At 35.4% G+C, this 25,890-nt stretch overlaps 1 protein-coding gene across 2 annotated transcripts in view; it reads left to right on the top strand.

Annotated features, from left to right (window-relative positions):
* Dpyd (dihydropyrimidine dehydrogenase) overlaps positions 1–25,890 on the top strand; it is a 693,666-nt gene that overhangs the window by 71,281 nt on the left and 596,495 nt on the right. For both annotated transcript variants that reach the window (XM_013036036.1, XM_013036037.1), the window contains exon 3: positions 16,518–16,600. In XM_013036036.1, the coding sequence (XP_012891490.1) occupies positions 16,518–16,600 (83 nt within the window). The remainder of the gene's footprint in view (positions 1–16,517; positions 16,601–25,890) is intronic.

Genomic DNA, 25,890 nt, shown 5'->3' with positions numbered 1-25,890 from the left:
AAATCTCTTCCAAAGTTAGAAGCACACAGAAAATAGTCTTCACTTCTTCTTTGTTGATTTTTCTCTGAAAATCATCTTGGTCTCTGTGTGATCTCCTTCCATAAAATTGTAGTGCTGAAGATTCTGACTAACAGCAGGTCCAAAGCAGAGTGAGATTCTATTTATACTAAATTAAACAACCTAAGTTTTCTTTTATAACCATGACACAATAGCACTGATTCATACCCAAATGAGCACGATTGCATAACCTACTCATTCTAAATCTGCCATCAATGAAAATGTTTACATACATGTGCATACTTGAAACACTCATATCTTAATGCTGCTTGATGTTTACATGCTACAAACACATTAAGGAAAATTTGCATAGATCTGCTATTGTGATAACATAAAGTATAATTGCAGTGGTAGCCTAACAGTAATCCTGTCTTTTCTAAAAGATGGACGCTCTTGGATTTAATTTATTTCACTCAATAGGAATGAGTGTTAAAAACAAAAGTCTGAGTTTGTGTTTCCAACTTGGGCAAGGAAATAAAAGTTCTTCTGCATCCAGGATCATAATGTTCATTTGGAATTGCTCAGCAGGCTCCACAGACAATGGATTTGAGCCAGACAATAGAATTAGCCGAAGCCTTCAGATGCTGCCACATGGATATTTTGACTGTTCTGTCTTAATGTTTTATTCAGTTTATGTGCAATCAGATTATGCTAAGGGAAATTATAATGAAATCCGGCTGGATTTTACTGAAGTGAAATGTATTATTTGTTGAGGTGCCATAGCCTATGATACTAAATCGAATGTTCTAGTGAGTCCCAGCGTCATTTAGCTACTAAGAACCCCTAAGTAGAGGAATAAAGAGGGGAGTTATTGCCACTGTGAGAAGCTGTAGGACAATATTTGGTTGATTATGTTTACAAAGTGGTCACAGAACCAGGAAAGTTGTTCAGTTTTAAGGTCAACAAGAAGAGAAGCTGAGAACGTGAAGTGGCACGTACATAAACTGAGACTTAAAAACAAATTAGGTTGGAGGACAAAACCCTCAACAACTGAATGTTTGGGGAATGACAGCAACAGTCATTATGGATGAAGGGTTCGTCCCAGAGGAAGATGACCAGCTCTCTTCCATCTCCATGAGATAAAAGAGGACCAGATTTCACTCAGATTCATTGAACACCTCCAGAGCTCAGAGCAGGAGGATGGGAAGCAGAAGGGCTTTAGATTAGAAACAACAACAAAAATAACTGACAGTAAAGATGTTAATTCCTTGAGAAGGTGTGAACTCTGTGTTTTGGAGGTTTTCTAAACTATATTGATTTTTCCTTCATAACTCAATAAACAGTAATGTTAGCTCATGTCATCAAACATGGCTGCTTTCTAAGGGCGATGGAAGGCATGGTGGGGAGGGGGGTGGTGACCCAGGATATGACCTTGGAGAAGGAGGTGCCTGCCTCCAGGTGTGCCAGTTACCTAGGTGACACAGGTACTGGGCAGAGACTTAGAAAGAGGAGGGAAGAGTCTTCTTTACCAGGGTGGACCTTACACCTTCTAGCTCATGGATTGCAGTAGTCTATCTATCAATGAACGGACTTTTGAGATCTTTGTATGAGGTAAGCTATTTAAGATAATGATCACCATCCACATGTCCGATAACAATAACAATTATTTCATAATGTCAGTTGAGTAGGAAGGAGAAATATTAATAGCCAGGCACTGGTGGCGTGAAAGTCAGTGAGAGAGACCCTTATCTCTAATTAACTACCAAAAGTTAGAAGGGAAGTTGTGGCTCAAACAGTAGAGCAGTGGCCTTGAGCAAAAAAGCTAAGGGGCAATGCCTGAGTTCAAACATCAGTACCATCACAAAAGAAAGCTAACAATTCTTTGGGAAATCATTATGTATTAAAAGTTTCTATGTAAGTTATAGGAAGTATATTTTGATTATATAATATATAAATAAGTTCCATTATATAAATAGATCACCTAGGTATCTTCTGAAAAAAAATGAAGTTGTATGTTATTATTGGAGGAGGCCAGGTTGAATTCTGGCATAATCTTGTCTTTTAAAAACATCTACTAGAAAATTAACCTCTTTGTCTTGAAATTTTATTATACTTGTTAATCTATTAATGAATGGAGCCAATGCTTAATCTAACAAGGAGGGTAAGATAGCTATGCAATATATCAATTTGAAATATTTAATATATTAATATTTTGTGCATTGCTAGTGATCAATAGAAAATAAAATTTTGCCATGTTTACTGTCTTCCCCTGTAAAGCCAATCAGCTCCTAAGAGTTGTGTTAATCAGGTACTGGCACTGGTACTGGTACCAGATTTTCAACTGGAAGTCAATGAGTGGTTTAAAAGGAGCTATAGCCAACACTGGCCGGCTCATTCCTATAAACCTAGCTAGTCAAGAGGCTGGGATCTGAGGAAAGTCAGCTTGGGCAGGAAAGTTCATGACACTCTTATCTCCAGTAAACTAAAAAAGCATAAAGTGGAGCTGTAGCTCCAGTGGTAGAGCACTAGCTTTGGGTGAAAAAAATCTCAAGGGCATCTCCCAGACTCCAAGTTGAAGTCCCAGCACTGGCACAAAACAAACAGACAACAAAAGGAGCTACAACATACTAGAGAAGGTCTGGACCTTCAGTTCCAGAAGGGAAAATGTCTGTAAAGTCTTTCTAATATTACTATTCATCCAATTATTATTATTATTTTTATATAGAATGCATCTTGTTTACAGTTCCTATGGGCTGTTTCAAGCCACTTAGTTCCCAGTAATGAGCAATACAGGGGCAAATATCTTTCTCTTGCAGAAATCCATTCAAATTTGATAAAACTCAAGGCAAATAAACAAGTACATATTGCAGCATGTTCTCTTAGTGTACGAATTGTTCCTTTTGACGACATCACAGTGGTATTCGATTTGTCTCATGCTCAGGGACAACCTATTTGTCCTCCCATCCCTTTTGTATAGAGATAGGATGATGTTTTAATGATCTTACCAGGTTAGAGAAACTGGTGTAATTAAGTACTTATGTTATCTATTTATTTCAGAAATGAGGTGATTATCACTCTGTACTTTTCACAGCCCTGGAGACGGATCATAGTCCTGCAAGGGAGAGAGGTCTTAAGTTTCTGTTTTCACTGCTTAAAAAACTACATCGAAATACTGGGTAACAAGAGATACTTGGGACTAGGGCAAAACAGCAACCCAGGGCAGGGTCATCCTTCAAGCTCTGTTGTTGCGAATTCTGAGAATAATTTAAGATGGGCTAAAAATGTCACTAATCTTTTGATCAATCTTCTCTTGTCTTGGAGATTACCTCATAAAAAATGCTATAATTTTCAGCACGTGTAAATGCTCTGAGCCTTGCAATCTGCATAATCATTTCTCCTCTGTGGAATTATCAGATTTCATTTTCATTACAGTGTTTTGGTTATATACTATTTTGGTATATATATATATATATATATATATATATATGTATATATGCACACACATATATGTGTCTGTATGTATGTGCATATACACACATACACAGATAACATTTGTCCCACCTTGGTAGAATCTCTAAATATTCTAATTTTATAAGTATAGATTAGTTAGACTGAGCAGTCATTTAAGATAACTTATTTTTTGATTGATTTTTATCTTGTAGTGGGCCATCATTTCTTTTTCAAGAAAACAAAAAGTCTTTGGACCTAAACTATTCACCAAAATGGAGCAAATCATGCCCATTTCATGATTTGATTGGACTTTTTCCCCTAAGGATAAAGGAATTAGAACTTCAAACTTTGTAATTAATATATTTCAACTCTTCTCCAAAAGGGGGGAAAAACCCCAAAACTACTTTAGGTAAAAGGAGGTAAATTCTGAGAGAGTGATTGCATGCCAGACTCCTAGAATTCAATGTGGGCTGGCCCGTGTGGTGACCCTTCTTTTTTGCTTCTTCTGAGTTTGGTGACGTTTGTTCACGTGATTAATAATCATAGAAAAGATATAAAGACTCACCCTATAAAAATGTTTCTGTGGGCTATTCTAACTGGGACTTTTCAAGAAATGAATACATCATCGAAAATAGAGAGGTATGGTGGCAAAAACGGCCCCCAAAAAATGAGGGAAATCATTTCTATTCATGCTTTTATACTAGAAATGTGTCTGATTAGTCTTCATTCTCAACCAGTTACTTTGGTGTCATTTGAATATATTAAATTTCATGGATTACACCCAAATAAATAACTTCATTTTCTGCTTGAATGGTTCTTTTGGGCCCAGAGCAGATTCAAATATTCAAATGCTAAAATATTATAGCACTTGGCTTCCAAAATTCACTCACTATCAGCAGTAAAGTGAGGGGGGCTCTCCTTTTTTGTCACTGATTTAAGAATATGTTATATTTTTTGCTATTTTTTTGACCTCTAAATTATCTTTTTTTTATATTAATTAATTATGTATGCCAATACTGGGGCTTGAACACAGGGTCTGGGCACTGTCCTTGAGCTTTTTTTGGCTCAAGTGCTCTACCATTTGTGCCATACCTCTACTTCCAGCTTTTTGGTAGTTTCTTTGTTGTTGTTGTTTTTGGTCCATTGTGGGGTCTGAACTGTGGGCCTGGGCACTGTCCCTCAGCTATTCAGCTCAAGGCTAGCACTCTACCACTTGAGCCACAGCGCCACTTCTGGCTTTTCCTGCTTACGTGGTGCTGAGGAATTGAACCCAGGGCCTCATGCATGTGAGGCAAGCACTGTACCACTGAGCCACCTTCCCAGCCCCTTTGGTGGTTTCTTGCTGTTGAAAATTGTATGGTTTTCCCTGTCTCTCCTGGCTTCAACTAATCTTCACCTATTACACTTTTGGGTAGCTAGGATTATAGGCATGAGCCACCAGCACCTGAGTCTAAATTCTATAATTTAGTGGTATCAATATTCCTCCAAAAGTCCACTTTAGCTTCATGTAGTAAATTTTTATGTAATGTTGTTTGTTACTAATAACCCATAAAAGCAAACAACAGTGAAGGAAAATTGTATGCCCAAAGATGCCATTAAAAAGTCCAAGGAAATGGGTGATTGGTACTATACTAATAACATTCATGTTTAGAATGATAAAGCACATGAAAAAACACATTTTATAAGAAAATATAAACAACCAATAATCATGAATAATCATGAATAAATGTTCATTTTTATTAGTACCAAGGACTTATAAAAATGGCTTAGAGTATCAAATTAGTAAACAAATGGAAAAATTAATAATGACTAGTTGGAACTAAGCTCTTTCACACTGTTAATGGGCGTGTGACTCTTCTGAAAAAGTTTGTAACAGTTTCATTACAAAGAATGTATCCCACCAAGAGAACAATCACTATCACATATGCATAAGTGCATGAATGATAGCACTATTCATCACAGCAAAATGCTAGAGGAAAACCTGAATTTCATTTATTAATTAGGTTAGTAAATAAAATAAGGAATTTTAAGCAGGCTTAGTATTGATTTGGTGCTAGTCATACATTCATATTATGTGACAAAATTTCTTTTGTTTTGTTTTGTTTTTTTGGTCAGTCGTTGGGCTTGAACTCTGGGCCTGGGCACTGTCCCTCAGCTCTTCAGCTCAAGGCGAGCACTCTACCACTTGAGCCACAGCGCCACTTCCGGTTTTCTGGTGGTTTATTGGAGATAAGAATTTCACAGACTTTCCTGCTCTGGCTGGCTTTGAACTGCGATCCTCAGATCTCAGCCTCCTGAGTAGCTAGGATTACAGGCGTGAGCCACTGGCGCCTGGGTTAAGGTGCTTATTTTTAAAAGGAAGACCCTATTGAAAATCACACACACACACACACATTTATATGCAATAAAAAGAAAACATAAGTAGTATCTTACAGTGCTTGTGCCAATATAAAGAACTATATAGAAAGATAGTAAATTGCTAACTACCTCAAAAGAATGGACATACATATTAAATTGGAAAAAATGGTTACAGAATTACTTTTTCTATTTTACAGGATGTAGATTATTTTTATTTTAAACACCTACTTAAACAGAATTTGGGGTTCAATAATAAGCATAAACACACCTGTGTGGGTGTAATTTACAGAATTTTCACTGTGTTATTTATATTGCGGAGTACACTGAACATGATGGAAACGTCATAGTGTATTTTTAAGGAAATAGTCATAGCAAAGAACCATATATTTGTAATAGAAAGTTGTTTGATTTAACTAAAGAGGAAAGAAGTCTGATTTCTTTGACTATAAACTTACTTTTCAGAAAGTTAATTCAAAATATTCTCCTGGAATTATTCCTGCTGTCTTTATTCTCCCTTTGGTCCTGTTTACCTGATATGAATGAAGAGGTTACAGTATTGTTCCATACCTAGAAGCCACTATCAACCACTCTTTTCCAGTTACTTAAGGCACTTGAGTTTTTTCCATGCTAAGATTTCATGAAAAGAACCCAACATTGAGTAACAGAAAACAGGACTCTGTTGATTACAATTGACGGAAGCATTTGACAGCTCTTAGCAGAATAGTTTGTATGACACAGACTTTCTAGGAAAATGTACAGTGTTTCATTTGTTCACAATACAACTCTGTGGCCTCTCTCATACCCATACCATTACATGGGAGGGTTTGCAGAGGTGTTGATGAGTCACAGTATTTAGAGAATTCGAACGTTTGTCTTTGCTAATTCTAAAATTATTGATGACAATACTTCTGGCTTTACCTAATCAAATACACACATCACTAAGCCCTATTTTAAATCATTACTACTATAATTGTTTTTATCTGTTCCTGTCTTGGTGCTTGAACTCAGGGCCTGGGTGCTGTCTCTGTGCATTTATTGCCCAATACTAGTGCTCTACCACTTTCTACTTACTACTAGTGGACTTATTTCAAAATTCGATCTCTTGTCTAGTCAGTTTGATAGAAGAAAATAAAAACACACTTACAATTAATTTACTATTATTGGATAAAATGGTGAGTATTTTTTCATGCCTTCTAGATCATCATTCACATACTTTATGTGAAAAGTATGTATTAACAGATGATAACTTACATATAGATCTTCCAAAAACATGTTTGTTGATATAAAATATGCCTTCCAATTCACTTAACTATCTAAATCTATTTTCCTATTACTGTGTTCAATTTTTAACCTAATTAATATTTTACTGAAGTGTTATCACATTTAAGTGATTGGCTCTTTAGGATGGTAGCTTCATGAAAACTAAAGTTAGCCATTCCTGTCTGGATCTACATATTACTGGTACTTAAAATTTTGGAACTGATAATCACTTATTATTCTGGGAAATATTAATTATTCAATCAGTCCCAAACTTTTAAAAATAACTGTCTGGTCTTTTCCAAACCAGAAACAAAAAATTATAATCGGGGTTTAGACTCTAATATATATTGGTGCAAGGATAATTATGAAGGGAAAACACAGCTGAGATTTTCTGATTTATGCACACAATCAGAGATGGAGTCCAAGGACTGTGACATAATTATCTTCATGCTAACATTTTTTTTTTGTAAATCTCTTGACAGAATTTTAGCTAATTTTAAAATGCCTTCTGAAGATTAGCACTTAAAATTGTTGGGGGAAAATAGCACAATTTATTAGCAAGGGTATAATTGTAAACCTTCTAAATACTCATTGTGGATATCACAGAGATAGCAACTTGTGCTTTAGCAGCTGGTGCATAAGACAGCAGTTTATGGAGTCTCGAAACAACAGAGAGTGGAATCTAATTAAAGAGGATTACATGCCAAAGAAAAATTATTAAAAACAGACTAATAGACAATTGTTATGAATTTAGAAGTCTCTGCCAAGTTCTCTCTTTGATAAGAACTCGTGTAAGTGACTGTCATGTAGCAGCCTTTATTCCTCCAAGTCCCAAAAGATTATTAGAAGACTTTCTCTTTTGTGACTCAGAAACGATTGCTCTTCTGAATTTTAACTTAGCACAAAAACTTAAATGGTTCTCTTAATCTTTTCTCGACTACTGAAAGGGCACATGTGCTTCTAAGGAAAATTAGACAAAACTATTTTGGGTTCTGGGTTATCTGTCTAATATCAAGCATCCTGTAACTATGTATAGGGAAATGTTACACATATTTTTTTCCTTATAAACAAAAATCACTTTACCATTAGGTACTGTTTATTGAGACTTAGCTTTAGTTGATTTGCATATTTTTGTTTGTATTGTACATTTAAAATTCATGATGCATTAAGACTTGTTAGTTTTCAGAACCAAATCTATTAAGTTCCTCTTTTTCTGTTTGAATTGATTTACTTTGTTATGACCTCAAGGGATTTATTGCAAACAAGAGAACTGAGACAGCTTTAATGTGGTATATAGTTATTTGTTAATTATTTTTAAACGTTAAAAAAATAAATGGTATCTTACAGCACTAAAGAAAATTTACCTGGTAGCTAATTTTGCATTTTATATTTTATGTATGATGTTGTTTAATATATCATACATTGCATTACACAGTATTATGTACTTAATACTCTTTTGTAGGTTTTGACCAAATTAAACATACATTAAAAATTAATTGCTGAATACTGAGAATAATGTGTATTCTATGTCATTAATAAATGCATGAACAAATACATTGGATTCATAAATGAGACATTTGTTTAACATCCCTAAGTGGGTGATAATCCTAAAAACAAACCTTCTGTATTCAAAATTTAACCATGTACAATTGTCTGAAATGTAGAGACAGGCCCATGGATGACAGATCAGCAGCAAGGAGATTATTCATCTTTGCCCATCACCCTGACTTTGAATTATGAGTCATAATTATACATGAAGACTATCATTTGGCAATATTCTGACCTTGTTGGGCTTAGTTGTTTTTTTTTTCCTCCTGTATTGGTCTTACTAGTAGTAGCTACACTTAATACATCCACCAGAAAAGCTTGGTGAATGAAGTCCACTTGCCATCTAAAGATCAGAGCAAGGAACTGATAATGGTTTAACCTACTTCAGTACTAATGTTGAGTGTGTGCCCAAACTAGGTTCAGAGCAAATAGCATGATCATAGCTTCTGATCTTTCTTAGAATCTCTATCCCTCTTCTACTGCATCTAGGAACACTGGAATTTGGTATGTAGGCTTCTCTTCCCACACATCAAGCACATCCATCTTTCCTTCCTTCCTTCCTTCCTTCCTTCCTTCCTTCCTTCCTTCCTTCCTTCCTTCCTTCCTTTTTCCCTTCCTCCCTTCCTCCCTCCCTCCCATTCATCCGTCCATCTGTCCATCCATCCATCTATTCATTTTTCCAGTCTATACCCTATAGGAGGTGAATAGGGCAGAAGTCCAATGAGAATGGTGGAAACAACTTGGTAAGCTAGGGAATGTTATAAAATCTCAAGAAAATGATGGAAAGGTAGATTATGACTTATAGTATTTTAGTTCCCCCTTCCCTCCCTTTTCTTATTCTTAGTAGCAGATCCTACAAACATCATTAGTTGCTGGCAAATTCAGATTTGGTCACTTTTTGCTTTTATTTCATCAATGTGTGAATATCGTGTCAGAAGTCCTTGTCTTTATTCTTGTGTGACTTACAAAAAATCCTATTTTCTTCCCCCTTTTTTTTTGTACCAGAAAGAATATTTAATTACGAGAATGAATAGGTATAGGAAAGTGGAGGTTCAACAGTTAGAACCAGACTTTTTTAGTTTAACTCTACAACGATGTTCACCAGGAGGATTCATCTCTAGAATTCTGGGAGCAGTTGAGTTATAAAGCTCAGCAAGGGCAGTGTCTATCTGAGCCGTGTAATAGGGCTGGCGATCATCTATGCACAGTGCAAGAATATTCTAAATGCCTTTTTTAATTTTGAAGAAAACCTTTTTTTAAAAAAGCTACTGCTGTCTTTTGATTACGATCTTCATTCACCAAGCAACACTTGATTTTTATTATTTACCATGCTCTATTGTATTTTCTGCAAGTGAAATCTCCTGACCATGTCATCATGAGCATCTGGTCCAAGTAGAAGTTCCAGGTACAGATTGAGTTCACTTTCTGCCCTAGTTTTTCTTCATCTGTTTTTAGTAACTTGGTTAATGTGAGATAATATGAAAGGGTAGGACTGGCAAAGTTAATCTTGTTAGCTTGGCAAGAATGAAACAGTAAATTTGCAACATAATATAGTCATCAAGATAAGGATGGACTACATTTTTTGCCCTTGTGATTTCAAGCTTCCATGTGTTCATGTCCAGATAGAGAGATAAATGTGGACACTTCTAGAACATCAATTTAATAAACCTTTAATGATAAACCATGTTGTGGAAATATAGTAGTAAAAAAGGAAAACAGTGCCTTGCTTTTACAGAAATTAGAGTCAAAGCTTAAAAATAAAACTTTTTAACATAACAAAATGTTGAGTATATTTAAATTTTATAGGAATAGTAAAGCAGGTTAAGAGGGTAGGCTGATGTTGGTTGGGTTAATTAATATGTTCCCAAAGTACTATTTGCACAGAGACTTGAATATTTAAGGGAAGAATATTTCACACAGAGAGATTGGCACATGCAAAGGAACTGAAGAGAAGAAGAGAGCTTTGGACCTTTGTTCCAAAGAACATCTCACTAGCTGGGGTAAGCTGAGAATAAGAAAGCTGATAGGAAATATGGTTCATAAATTTTACAGATCTTGAAAAGGAGAGCAAGTGCTTGTCCCTGGTTAACTTAGTCTATTTTCATGATTTAGATTATTTGAAAAAATGCAATTGTCAAGGTTATAAAGATTAGCATTTATAGTGATTTGTAGTTGGCCATATCTGACACATAAAAGTGGTACAATATATGTTTGCTTTAACAGCAAGTCTTGAAGTCATAGACTCATACTTAGCTTACTTGCTTGGCTGGAACACTACCATGCCTCTCTAAGCTTTTTGTTGGTTATTTTGGAGAAGGAGTCTCCAGGAATTTTCTGCCTGGGTTAGCTAAGAACTGGATCACAGTCTCCTGAGTAGCTAGGATTACAGGCATAAGCCACTGATGCCTGGTTCTACAATATGTGTTCAAATGATGCCACTGTGTTACACAATTTGATTATTGTATGAACCACATGAGTCTCAGTCAAAGCAAAGCTATATATTATGCATAAAAGCGTGTGTATTTCAAGCTAGTAGATTAAAAAAACAGCTGCTGTTGATATTTATTGACCTTCTATTGATGCAAGAATGAATGATCAACAGATAGGAGTCTATACCAGACCTGTTTTATTTTTCAAATTTTTATTTTATTTTAAAGATGATGTACAGAGGGGTTAGTTACATAAGTAAGGTAATGAGTACATTTCTTGTCAAACAGTGTTATCCCCTCCCACATTTTCTCCCACTTTCCTTCCCCTCCCCTCCCCTCCCAAGTTGTAAAGTTCTTTTCCAACTTAGTGTCTTCTGAGTATTGCTGCTACATGTATTCACCCTTTGTCCTTTATCTGTCCTTTATCTCACCATTTTGTTATTCTCCTTCCCTTCCCCAAATCAGATAAATGTATATACAAGACACAGTGTACCAAAATCAAAAACAGCAACAACAGGTGATATACCAAAGGGGGAAAATAAAACAAAAGAACAAATAATTTCACACAGTACATTAAAAAAAAAAACCTAACAACAACAACAAAGAAAACCCTCTTGGTTCTCTATCTGAAGTTGGTTTTGATTAGTATCAACTTATATGGTCTCATGTACATAGCTATTGAGCTATTGTGATTCTCTGTTAGCATTAACCTAGACATATACTCATTATTACAAATGAGTGATACTATGGATCTGTTTCTTTGGGGCTGGCTTACTTCACTTAATATAATTTTTTTCCAAGTCTTTCCATTTCCTTACAAAAGGGCGATGTCATTCTTTCTGATGGAAGCATAGAATATGGTATATGGTGTATATATGGTATATATTTTTTCTTGATCCATTCATCTGCTGAAAGACATCTGGATTGGTTTCATATTAATTACCAAACTATTACTCTACTCCTGCAATATATAAGGGCTGAAATCTTAAATATTTCAAATAGGGCTATAGTATGATACTTTGACTTAGACTATGGAAGTACAAATTTATTCTATCCTTTTAAAGATACATAATATGTAAACTTATTTAGAATAAAATTTATAATACATTTGGTCTCATTTAATTTTTTAATTAAAAGTTGGAAGAGCAGATATTAGTTTTTTGCTTTTATTTCCTTTATTGTACTCTCATTTTATTTGCAGATTGAGATGTTCAGAATTTTCCTGCAAATGCATAAGCAGTTTATCAAAAAGCTGAAACTCAAAAAAATTTTCTGTCTCTACAGCTTCAACCTCTTCTACTACATTGTATTTCCTTTCACTCTGACTCACATAGATTCTCAAACACAGACTGATTGTAAGCTGGCCACCGTTACTGGAATGATATTATCTAAATATGATTACTTCTTAATGTTCCCTGAAAGGATTAAACTAGTTAAGACATACAAAAGGGAAAAGCAATTATCTATTGAAATATGAATCTCTTGATTAGAACTGGAAATCATATCTTGATACTGAAATATTCATCTGGCATAAAAATATCTGAATATGGTAATTATTTGTTTGAATGTGATAGTTTTAAGGTGTGTGTGTGTGTGTGTGTATGTGTGTGTGATGTGTTGAGTGCCAAAGTTAAGAAATCTTTTCCTGCAGAAGTTGTTTGCCTAATTGACCCATTCTTTTAAGTACCCCAAACCTACACAAAAAATGTGTGTATTATTTTTCCCCATTTTCCTTACAGAATAACAAAACCCATTCTATTAATCCACATAAAAATGCTATGAAAGTGTGTGATTTAAATTATCTTCAGATTTTAAATTATGAGATTACTGGTGGCTTCTCTGTGACTGGTTACCCTTCCATGATATCTCCCTGAATATCCTCCAAAAGTTAATATGCTATAGGCTTCTGCCTGCCTGGGATTTACAATTGTCACTCAATGTCACTAACATATGGCAGTTACTCTCCAGTGGGGTATACTCTCACCTTGACCCAATTATTTTCTTGGATTGAAATAGTTGTGAAATCATTCTTTTGTCATTATTTTGGTATCCAGTGAGAAGTATAGTATTTGATATTTATTAGGTCCTGAAAACATTGTATGAGTGAAGGACAGATTGGAATTAGTTAACTATCATAGTTTTTATTAGTTTAAAATAATGACTTGGCTAAGTGACAGTGGCTCATGCCTGTAATCCTAGCTTCTCAGGAAGATGAGATCTGATGATTGAAATTCAAAGCCAGCCTGGGCAGGAAAGTCCATGAGACTCTTAACTCCAGTTAACCAAAGAACCAGAAATGGAGCTATGGCTCAAGTGGTAGAGCATTAGCCTTGGGCCAAAAAAGCTAATGGACAGCACCCAGGCCCTAAGTTCAAGTCCCAGGAATTACAGGAACACACATACACACAAAAGCTTGGAAACTGAGTTAAATATCTTGCCTAAATATGTAGCAACAGAGTATGGGACTAGACATTGAAATGATAAAGTCCCAGTAGCTCCATTTCTTTGTACTTAATCTAAACAAAAACAATCACTTCGAAGACCAATTTAGAAACCCAAACTTTTCCCTAAAGCAGAATTGATTGTTCTCTATGCTATCTCCAGATTGTGAGCAACTTAAGTTCTCATGGTGTTTACTTTATATTTCTGTGCCACGTTTGTTGCCTGGAATAGTAAATTTTGAAGATTTGTATTTTCTTTTTTTGAATTGAAATGTAATTAACTGGAACTTTTGTTACTTAATAATTCTGAGACTGAAGTTCTTATAGCTATGCCATTAACCCCCTGTGACCTTTCATTTATTAAAATTAGTTTCCTAATTTATTAAATTTAGATAATTTATCAATTTTGATTCAATTTATTTAGTTTTAGATGTAATTGTTTTCCAAGAGAAATGCAGTCCCATGGAAATTAAGTTGTATGCAAATATCAGTGGTTTATTATTTAATAATTTAATGTAGCTTTTGTTCTTTTAAACTTCTTTCTAGCTCATTTGACCAGAGGAAGAAGTAAGATATCTGTTTGAATTTTGTTATGGTTTACCAAGGAAAACTCAGAAATCATATTTAAATTTTTCCATCATTCAGAAATGGTTGCGTGCTATTTTTCTGTCATATTGTCATTGACAATGTACTCATTGGTTTCATTATGCTTTTATGCATTCCTTAACATGATGAAATATAACACTATAAAAATCTATCATGGTTCCATCTGGTTCCATCCTGCTTGATTTTGATGTGATTCCAACTAGTCTGATCCAGCTCTAGCCAGCTTCAAACTCGTTCTATTGGATTTGATCTGGTTCTGACCATTTTTTATTCAAGTTTGTTCAATCCAGTCTCATCCAGTTCAAATTTGCCTTCTCCCTTACACTCTTGCTTCATCCGGTTCAAATCTGCTTTATCCCTTACAAACTTGTTTCAACCAGTTTGAGCCAATTTCGTCCAATATAATCTGGGTTTAACCAGATAAATATGGTTTCATTTAGTTTGAAAAGGATTGAATTGGGTCATTTGGTTCAAACCCATTTCTACTAGTTGAAATTGGATTGAAATGATTCCATCTGTTTTCATGCACTTCAGTCTGTTCTTTCTGGCCAAAATTACCTGATCTGCTTTAGTTTTCTTTTTCTGTTTCTACATGGCTCAAACCAGACTGGTTGAAACTGGTTTCCTTCCATTCACACCAGTTTAAACCAGTGTATTTCAAGCCATTATTTCAAAACATGCTTGAACCAAATGAAACTGAGTAAAACTGATTTGAACCAGATGAAACTAGATTGAACCAGTTCTACTATACAGTTTGGCCTTGATAAAACTAGCTCTGTGAGTTTGAAGCCAGCTCAAACTGGATCAAACTTGTTGGAAGCAGATTGAACTGACTCTAAACCTGCTGGAATCAATTCACATTGGTCTGAGCTGGCTGAAACCAATTTATGTCTGAATGAACTTTGAATCACGAGAAACTAACTTGAATAGCTTGAAACCAGATTGAACTACATTTAGTCAGGTTGAACTAGTTTGAGCCTGTTGATGGGATTAAACAGTTAAAACTAGTTTGAAACAGGTTCAAACTAGTTCAGACTGATTAAATGTAGTTCAAATTGGTTTCAAGCTATTCAAGCTAGTTTCTGGTGACTCAAACAGTCAAATCGAACCAGTCAGAAAAACCAGAGAAAAGTGGATGAAGACATACTGAAAACACCTAAATTAGCTCAAGTTGTAACTGATTTGAACTCAATTAATCCAGGATGCAACTGATCTAAGGGTTAAAACTGGATGGACTAGCAGAAGCTGGTTTGAATTGATCAAAAATAGATTTAAGTGACCCTAACCAGATTGAACTGGCTCAAAACCAAACTTAATTGGTTGAAAACAGATGAAACAGTTTCAGTCTGGTGGTTGAAACCTGTTTGAGCTGACTGAAACTGGACTGGATCTTTTTTAAACCAAATTCGTTTAAACCGGTTCCAACAAAGAAATTTAATATAAGTGATGCTATTATATTTTCTAGTCCCATTGCCTTAACCACTCAGCAACAACTACTATTATATTTTCTAAACTGGAAACATTTATAAACTTAGGTGGCTTAAGATATATTTAATCATTTTAATAGTTTATGGGTGACATACTTTATTGACCTTTTTAATCTTTAGATAAATATGTTTTTTTTCAGACATCTTAAAAATTATTATTGTGAAAATACTGTAAAGAGGGGTTACAATTACATGGGCAAGATAATGAGTACATTTCTTATCAAGCATTGTAGCCTCCTCCTTTGATTCACCTTCCCATCCCTTCCCATCCTCCCCCTTCCCCCCCCAATCCTCTCTGCTCCCCCCCTCCCCCAGCACCAAAGTTGTAAAGTTGGTTTTCGACATAATGACTTGTACAACTCATTGTTGCATTGGGTCCACATGTATCCCTATTTAAATGATTTGTTTTTCCCGATAAATATATTTATATATGTTCATATAAGCATATATATGTTAAAGTAGTAATTATAAAATTTGACTGTTTTTTTAAAAAGTTTTGTTTTTGTATTATACCTGAGTTCTGTCTTACAATCTTAGTAAATCCTAACTTACTTAGAACAAGATAATTAATACATATCACTCATTGTCATTTCAAATTTTAATTTCCTCCTTTGAATTTAAATTGGCTTTGAGATACTTAAGATCATTTAAAGAGCTACTTTTTTACAGCAAAGTCATAGAAATTTTATATTTGTGTAATACTCATTTTTTCACCTATTTTGAAAAATTGGTAAAAATACTGACATGACAGCTGATCATTCTGAGTTTGATGCTGCTGAATTCAATTGTCAATTTTAATGAATCCTAGCCAATTAATGTAGTTTGCATATTTTTCATGAGTGCATGATCAATATAATCAATTATAGTTTTACATAATGGCATAGATGTAAATTTTTTTTGAGGATGTCGGAGGATTAATGCAGTTATTTAATGTGTTGCAGAATTGCGAGAAGCTAGAGAATAATTTTGATGACATCAAGCACACAACTCTTGGTGAGCGAGGAGCTCTCCGCGAAGCAATGAGGTAAGTCTGGGTCACCATAGCAACAGTCACAGATGTGGTAAAGAAAAAGTCATTCTTCATTATTGGGGGAACAAATGAGTTCATTGCCACCATTCAGCGCTGTTCTCTAAGGTATTAATTTGTCAGTGGAGAGACTTCCCTGGAGGCTGTACTTTGGTTTTGAAGCTGCATAAATGTTAAGCCTCAGTGCACCGTAAAAAAATGTAAATGTTTAATTTGTTACTTAAAATGCTTAAGGGGTGTCTTGTTTTATATTTATACTAAAAACTGTTTGATTGAATGAAAATATTATTCATCTAAATTCTGCCGATACACACAATAAAAACAATGTATGCTGGTGGCCTTCCTGAGTAGTATTTTCTCCTAATTAATATTTAATTAAAAAAGAAGTACTTAAATGTCATCTTCTATTAGATTTTATAGGATTAATATTAGAATATATCTTAAATGATTCACATTTTTAACAATATCACAAAGCATATAATTAACTTCTTTTCACATACAGTGGTCTATAATGAGCCTGGTATTTCTTTTTGCCTTTTTTCATTTGATATTGCTACTTTTAAATATATTTCTGAAGTCTCTCCAGACAGGACACCTTTTAAAAAACTTTTAGTGAAGCATTTTTGAATTCCATTTAATCACAAATAAGAAGCACCTTTTTTAACTAGAGATTAAAAATATGGATAATAAACCCCAGCATCCTTTGATTAAGAAATAACAAGTAATACTAGTCTTAAAAGTTTTACACTTAAAATCTATTGGGTGGGATAATTTATAAGAATCATGTAAGGAAGGAGTAGATTTATCTTTATTTCACTTATGAAACTAAAATTGATTCAGCAATTATATCTTTCAGACCCTGATGCTCATTTTTTTCTAATGGTTTTAGGCTTAGAAAATTTAAAATAAGAGAAAGGACAAACTAAGAGACTCCTTCCTGGCGTAGACGCTATTTTGTTATTGCTTGCACAGTTACCATATACTTTAGTTTAGAAGCTGCTTTCATTTAGTAACCTCCCTTTTACCATGCAAGCAGCAGGAGAAAGTAATTAAATTTAATAGAAGCTGCCCTCATTTTGAAGCCACTTCTATTTAAAACCGCAGGGGGAGGTAATTAAATTTAATGGAAACAGTAGCTTCTACACAAAGATACATGGTACTTCTGTATAGATGATTATGATGTCACAAAAAGAGGAATAATATATTACTAGCACTGAGAAATTACCAGCTGGAGCGAGGAAGCCTATTTTATTGTTAATGTCTTTACTAACAAAACATAAAGAGGGACAAACAAAGCTGAGTACACAATACAGAATTTATATCTATGTAAAATGTCATTTTCAGGAAGTGTACGTTATTGAAAATAGTCATAAATTTAAAAAATAAGGTGTACAATATATTGTGGGAAAAGCCTAATGCAGAAATTATGAATCGTTCTGTTATCCTCTATAGCCTTTATTCTCTAAAACTACAGTGCAGTTACAAATTGAACGCATCACTGTTTTGTAATGCTCATAATGATAATTTTGAGTACATTAAATGTAACTACCAAAATGTGTTTAGAAAATCACAATTATCTTCTGTATGTATTCATTTTGAAATAAATGCATACACAAGCAGGAAGACAAAGCGGCTGTCAGCGCTCATGTTTAGAGTGAAAGAACTAAAGGCCAAAAGTGTACAGCGAGAAGGGACAGGGGACAATGGGAATGCAGGTGGCCTTGGGTGAGAGAAACGGAATGAAGGGAAGGACATAGAGTCAGGGCAGGAAATTTATCATCAAGAAACAATGAACTGAATTACAGAACTGTATGTGAAGAGATGATTAAACTACCGAGTTCTGTACCACATGCCATTTTAGAGTATTCTGGGAACTCACGATTTCACCGAAAAATCAAAAATAAACTGATGAGAAAAACAAGTATTAATTACCCAGGTGGAGTAAACATTTCACTTGCCCATGCTGTGAGATAAGGCTGTATAATTGCATGGCTGTGAAATACACTTGATTACATAGGTTCGCTTCCTGTGCACTCATGCACACATACTTATACATGCACACAATTTATTAGAAATGTCTGGGTTCACTCAACTAATAACATTCAACAATTTAGTAGACTAAAATTGGGCTCCTTTAGCAGGGAGTGGGCAGTAAGAGCATGGCCTTTCGTTATGTGTCAGATTCTGTAAATAAGGAAACAAACCAACTCTTGTTACTACGGTGAGAAGAACTGCACAAAGGGAAATATTTTTCCCTATATGAACGATGTCTAGGCCATAAATGAAATCCATGGGGGGGGGGTTGGTGAAAAACTTTGACATAGGGGATGGACAGTATTGCGGGAAGTAGAAGGATTTGCATAGATTAGAGTCGAGGAAGTCAACACATGCCAGATGCCCTCAGAGACTCCAAGTGGTCTGCTGAGATGGACAGCAAATGTATTTTGTGCCAGGCTTGGGGCTTGAATTTAAGTGCCCTGGGCACTGCCCCTGAGCTTTTTAGCTCAAAGCTAGTTCTCTACCATTTGAGCCAGAACTGCACTTCCAGTCTTCTGATTGATGGTTAATTGGAGATGAGTCTCATGGACCTTCCTGACTGGGCTGGCCTTGAACTGTGATCCTCAAATCTCAGTCTCCTGAGTAGTTAGGACTATAGATGTGAGCATCACTACTCAGTGATAGCATGTTTTTTCAAGATTGCTTGACAGCATATTTGATCTCAGAACAGGTAGAATAAGGACCTGCCTTCTGTGCTGCTTCTGTTGAGTGGAACTGGAGAAGCTTCCAGGGACTAATGGGGGAGAATTAGGATCTCAGAGCTGAGGAATGGGCCAAAGGAGGTGTCTGAGTAATTTGCCAAAGTTTCAGGTCAAGGGCTGTCTTCAGAAGGATGGTTGAAAAAATAACAGTCAACATATTCTAGAGGCCAGTTGCATAGAGAGTCTACCTTTCGGTGAGAGAGTATTTATTTCAAAGTACTTTATATACTTCCATGAAAACAGACCAATGACACCTATTGACATTGTTTTCAGAGGAGAGGAAATAGATGAGGGGGAATGAGAGAGGGGCTTGAATTTGAACTGGGTATATGGTTTGCATGGGTGAAAAAAATCACAATGAATACCCTTTGTACAACTTTCGTAGGCTAATACAAGTGTAAGGCAAACATTTTATTTCAAGGAGTCCTGGTTTTCAAGGATAAGCATGACAGCCTTAAGTATAAAACTAGGAAAGTAATTTTATAGCTCTCTAGATTTGGAGTAGGAGAGAAAATACAATGTAGGGACCCAGGCTATTTTTTTCATTTAATGAATATTTATTGTGTTTCTGTAATATCTCAGATGGTGAGATTATAGATATGAATTATATTGCCCCTGTCCTCAGGGAGCAAGTAATCTAGTGGAGGGGACAGGAAAATCAAAATAATCTGGTGAAGGAAATAGGAAAATCAATTTCTCCATGTAAAGAGCCAGGGGTCAATCTTGAGTCTTTTCTCTGGTCTTTATCACATCCTGGTATCTGATGTCCTGACCTGCTGGAGGGTATAGAGCATCAGTTTGAACATCTTCTCTTTTGGGCTTGATTTCTTCATTAGTGGGAAGACCGAAAGACATGGAGCAGAACTAGTGCACCTGTGACAGTGAATATGCTGTGGCTTTGGTGTGGGGGCCTTTCTCCCATTAGATCACTGAGAGTCTATCTATGAGCCTAGACAGATAACAGAGGATTTTTTTTCACTTCTTCATCAACACCATACCCACTCTCTCCTGTGCATTCTTTGCTGAGAAAACCAACTGAACCGTAGCCATTAATAGCACATACATTTTAAGTATTTTAACCAACAACTGTGTTTTGGGGGTTTAGTATTCACTGTTGCTGGGGGCTGTCCTACTGAGTGGCAGGAACTGGACAATACTGCTATCATACTGAAAGGTCTGCTCAGTCCTCTGATAGTCTTCACCAGCCATGTGGGATGGAGCTCTTCTCTCCCTAAGTCCTTTGATTTTCAGATGTACTGTATTACAGTCCAGTCTTACTTTGTTGGATAAGGTTATAGAAAATTAAAATCCCCATGGCTGGGAAGGTGGCTTAGTGGTAGTGCTTGCCTTGCATGCATGAGGCCCTGGGTTCGATTCCTCAGTACCACATAAGCAAAAAGAAAAAAGCCGGAAGTGGCGCTGTGGCTCAAGTGGTAGAGCACTAATCTTGAGCTGAAGAGCTGAGGGACAGCGCCCAGTCCCAGAGTTCAGGCCCCAGGACCCGACCCCCCCCAAAAAAAAAGAAAAAAAAAGAAAATTAAAATCCCCAAACATGCTATTTTCTGCCACCCATTCTCCTAAGCTGTGTTTACTTCTGCATCTGATTAGCCTTTCTTTATTCTGATGGAGGAACTATTCTTGGAAGTCACATGTCTTCCCAGGGCTAAAAATTAAAAAAAAATAGCAAGTCCCAAATATACAAATTAATCTTCACCCCCTTTTTTTTTTTTTGAATTGTAGAATTCTATTTTCCCCACTGATCATTTCCCACACTGATTGGCCTTAGCTATGTCAAATTCAACAGAAAATCCAAAATCTTGAATACTACTCTTCTTTTTTCTCTCTACCTCAATTAATGTACTCATTCCACAAAGAAACAAATTCCAGAGAAGGATGTGATGCCCTGAACTTCTCCTGTAGGAGGGATTTGGGCTCAGGGATTCACATCTGAGATCAAAGGAGACATAAAGAGGTAGCTAAGAATGAATCAGGACCAGCCAGGAAGAGAGACTGGGTGAGATGACAAAGAATTGTACCAGGAATCAGCCATGCTTTTCTGTCTTTCCAAACATTCTGTCACACGCATAGAGTAATAAGAACAATGTAAGTGAACAATGTAAGTGAACAAACCATGAAATGAGTACTAGATTAATCAATGTGAATGAAATTTGGGATGCAACGGAAATTTTAGGTAAATTATTGTTTTTTAACTATACTTTGATATAAAGTATGATTAAAACATTAACAAATTGATACAGGGATTATGATTTTATACTTTATGTGATTATGATGTATAATTATGAATTTATTACAATAGTATATTATAACTTATCATTAAGACATAGCATTCCAATCTGCATACATCATTTTCTGTTTATGATGTATTATAGTACTTAATTAAAATACTTTTATTTTGTGCCCGCATTGGGGCTTGAACTCAGGGCTTGAGCTTTTTCCCTGAGCTTTGTTTGTATAAGGCTGGTGCTCTACTACTTGCAGCACAGTTCTACTTTGGGCCTTTTGATATTAATTGAAGACAAGTGGTTTCATGGACTTTTCTTGTCTGAGTTGGCTTGCAATTGAGATCGTCAGATTTCAGCCTTCTTAACAGTTAAGATTATAGATATCAGCCACCAGTGCCTGGCAAGAAGTATATATTGAATGTAAGTTAAAGAAATGCTTCTGGAGATTCAATTAATATATAGAAGTACGAATTGATGAGATTGATGGATATGACTGTGTATATCCAGAAGTTGTACTTTTGGAGCACCAACTGTACTAGTTAGGGGATAGTCGGATGGTTTGTAGAAAAGAATTGTTACATTTAAAGTGATATTATTGGTTAACTAGTAGGACTTAATGATTCGGAAATCTCAGTAGGGTGTTTTTTTTTTTTTTTGCCAGCCCTGGGGCTTGAACTCAGGGCCTGGGCACTGTCCCTGAGCTTCTTTTACTCAAGGCTAACGCTCTGCCGCTTGAGCCACAGCATCATTTACAGCTTTTTCTGTGTATGTAGTACTGAGGAATCGAACCCAAGGCCTCATGCATGCTAGGCAAGCACTTTACCACTGAGCCACCTTCCCAGTCCCTCCTTAGTAATTTTATCTCCCCCTCCTTCTGCCCCTCCCCTTTTCCCTGGGCTGCATCACGTGTTCAAAGTTTTGTCACTAGATGGTGATATTGAGTTTCATTGTTTGCATTTGCTGGCTTTTTCTCCGGTGGTTTATGTACCCATATTTATAGGTGTGTCATAAAGTCAACCATATACACAGTTAAACCTTAAAGTATATCCATGTTGACGTGGAAACTAGTTTTTGAGAGATATTATTTTTACTGTTACTTGAGTCCAAAGGTTATAAGAGCTGTAATGTGCTTGCTACTTTTAGTGTAGGAGTATAAATTTGCATCTAAATGTCTTTTAGAAAGATTGAAGTCTAAGGAGATAGATTCCAAGACACTTAACACAGGTATTTTTCAGCATTTTAAAGCTATCCCATATAGATATATCCACTTAAATTGACTTTTCCCTCCTGGGCCAGCAACTGGTAGGACAGGACATGATTATCATTTGATCTAAGTGTTATTTTGCTAACTAAGGCAATAAGAATTGTTTTAGTTGTTTGTTGTTTGCATTTTTTGTATTCCTTGCTAAGCATAACTATTGTTGTTATTATTAGTCATGGGGCTTGAACCTGGGGCCTGGGTGCTGCTCAAGGCTGGTGCTCTACTACCTTTTTTGATGGTTAATTGGAGATAAGAGTCTCACAGACTTTCTTGGTCAGGCTGGCTTTGAACCACAATCCTCAGATCTCAGCCTCTTTAGTAAGTAGGGTAGGATTACAGGTATGAGCTGCCGACTCCAAACTTAGTATTGGTACGTAAAAAAAAAATTACTTCAAAAGTTGGAGCAAAGCATTATCTCTCTGAGGAGTTTTGTTCATCTGAGTACAAGATTTAAAACCCAAGAGTATTTTCATTATCCTACTTAATCATTTTTCTTAGAAATAAATGGATGATTGTATACATATAAGTGCATGCACCTATATACACAGCACCTATAATTCTAGTTAAATTTATATGTTACTTAAAAATGTACAATTTAATATAATTTGAAGTTGATTGTATTTTTTGTTTTGTAACTTGCTTCATATAGTTTTCTACTCTCATTCAAGAAATCCTTGCAATGTGCCTATGTGTGTATATGAATGAGTTACATCACTTGGGTTGCAAAGATATGAAAAGGATCTGTGTAACTATTGCATAATAATTTAAAGAGGTCATAAGGGATTGAAAAGACATCTTAAGTATTTGAGAGTTGATTAAGCAGTTCAGAAAATAAATACAAGGCTGTAAGAAAAATTGAAGTGGAACTGAAAACTACAATATAAAGGGAAAGATTGCACAAAATATATCTAGTAAAATCAGTACACTGTTTAATAGCGTGAAAAGAACTCTTTTAAAAATCCTGACTATATAACATGATCAGTGTTTATAGAAGGTGTAACATTTCTAGTGTATTTTTTTTTATTTTTGATAAGTTTCTTATTGTGAAAATTCTGTACAGAGGGGTTACTGTTACATGAGCAAAGTAATGAGTACATTTCTTATCAAGCATTGTTGCCTCCTCCTTTGTTTTCACCTACTATCCCTTCCCTCCCACCTCCAGTGTATTTGTTTTAAAGATATTCCACAGTCAACATAAATCAGAAATGGCCATTTATACGTGTGCATTTTAGCCATACCAAAAGTTATTTTCAGAAACCATGTGTTAATTCTTTTCCCTTTTAATGAAATTTCTCAAACTGTCTTGGTTACATTTTTCTCAGAGTTTTCTTTTTTTTTCCTTGGTACCAGTCCTGGGGCTTGACCTCAGGGCCTGGGTACTGTCCAGGAAGTTTTCTGCTCAAGACTAGGGCTCTACCACTTGAGCCACAGCACTACTTCTTCAAATTTTCTTTCACTAAATGTATGAGCCGGAATCTCCTGAAGTCATTCTCCCCCAATGAACTAAGGACAGACTCTCCTCTGTGCAGAGGATACTGTCTTTCTTTATCTTCTGGGTATTTTTTGTTTTTGTTTTCAATTTGATTTGTATCACCTAACATGTGAGTGAAGTAGTCTAAGTGACTCCCATGAAAATTCTTGGAATCTGAGTACATAGAAGGCATGCTATCAGTTTTGTAAATGGCGAGTATGCAGCCACTGAAATACAGCTCATCAATATCTGCAGTTGTATGCAGTTATGCAATCTGCATCCTTAATTTTATACACATTGGGGAACACACACATGTATGTACACACACACATTTGATCTCATCTGCTGCATACATTAGTGTGCTTTCCTTCACTCACTGCATGGATGATTTGACCCTCAATTTCAGATGGCCAATTTAATGTACTACCATTCATGAGATCCGTAATGGAAGAAGCCAGAAGAGAAGAAAGTCCCAAATTAATCGCTATGAATGTCTATTAAAATTCAGTATATGTTCAGCAATAATATTTCTGGATTTTTAAGACCAATTTGGTAGTAATTGGCAAATATAAATTTCAAATGATATTAATTTAATATATTTTTACTACTTTAAACTTACTAGGATTCAATTATCAGAAATATCTATAGCATAATTTCCCATCTTAAATTTTGCAAAAGAGCAGCACAAATAAACTCGACTTGATTTCTAACTCAATGCTCCCTCCTCTGAGAATTTGTACATTTAACATGGTGCCTGCTAGGTACTAAGCAGTGTTTAGTTAAGAGCAATATTTATAGGGAAAAACAACAGCAACAAAATCTTCAAAATCAGTAATATAAAAGCTCTGGCATGACAATTTGATACATTGCATGGATAAAACCAGAAGAGAGTCTGTGTGTCATTTACACGTAGGGTGCTTTGTGTTGTGCAACAACAACTTGGGTAAGAAGCACCAAGCAGAGATCAGGGGATTTTTTTTTTTTTAAATCACATCTTCCCTTAGTGTCAGTAGGGAAAGGACCCGAAAGGAAAAGACAGGATGCAGCTTTTGTTTTGCTACAAAGAAAAGTATAGGCTAAATTGTTACTCTAGCATGCTTATCAATTTAGATACAGACTTTGAATGAGCAATTAATAGCTAAAATTATTTAGGAGATAAAAGTTGGTACTGTGAGGATTAGCTTTAATTTTAAGTATCCATAATTGAAGTGCCACATGATGATTTTAATGTTATGATAATCTTGTTAACAAGCTGTTGTGTATATACTATCATATTTTAATGTAGTTGCAAAGCTTAAGTAAACCATAAAGTAAATTGCTTTCTGAATCAGGCTTTTACAAGTGGAAAATTAGTGGTTTACATGTTTTGAATATGTATTTTGTAATTATATTTGGCATTTTCTACAACTTAAGAATAATAGAATAGATTTATAGATAATAGGCTATTGTTTATAAGCATATTAGCATTTTTTGGTACTGCCAATTTTGATTAGTTCGGGTATGTGACACCACACACTAAAATATAACAGCCCATTCTATTGTTTCTACAAGTT

The sequence above is a fragment of the Dipodomys ordii genome, unplaced genomic scaffold (genome assembly GCF_000151885.1).
Source record: "Dipodomys ordii isolate 6190 unplaced genomic scaffold, Dord_2.0 Scaffold242, whole genome shotgun sequence".
NCBI lineage: Eukaryota > Metazoa > Chordata > Mammalia > Rodentia > Heteromyidae > Dipodomys > Dipodomys ordii.
This window is presented reverse-complemented; position numbering and strand designations above follow the sequence as displayed.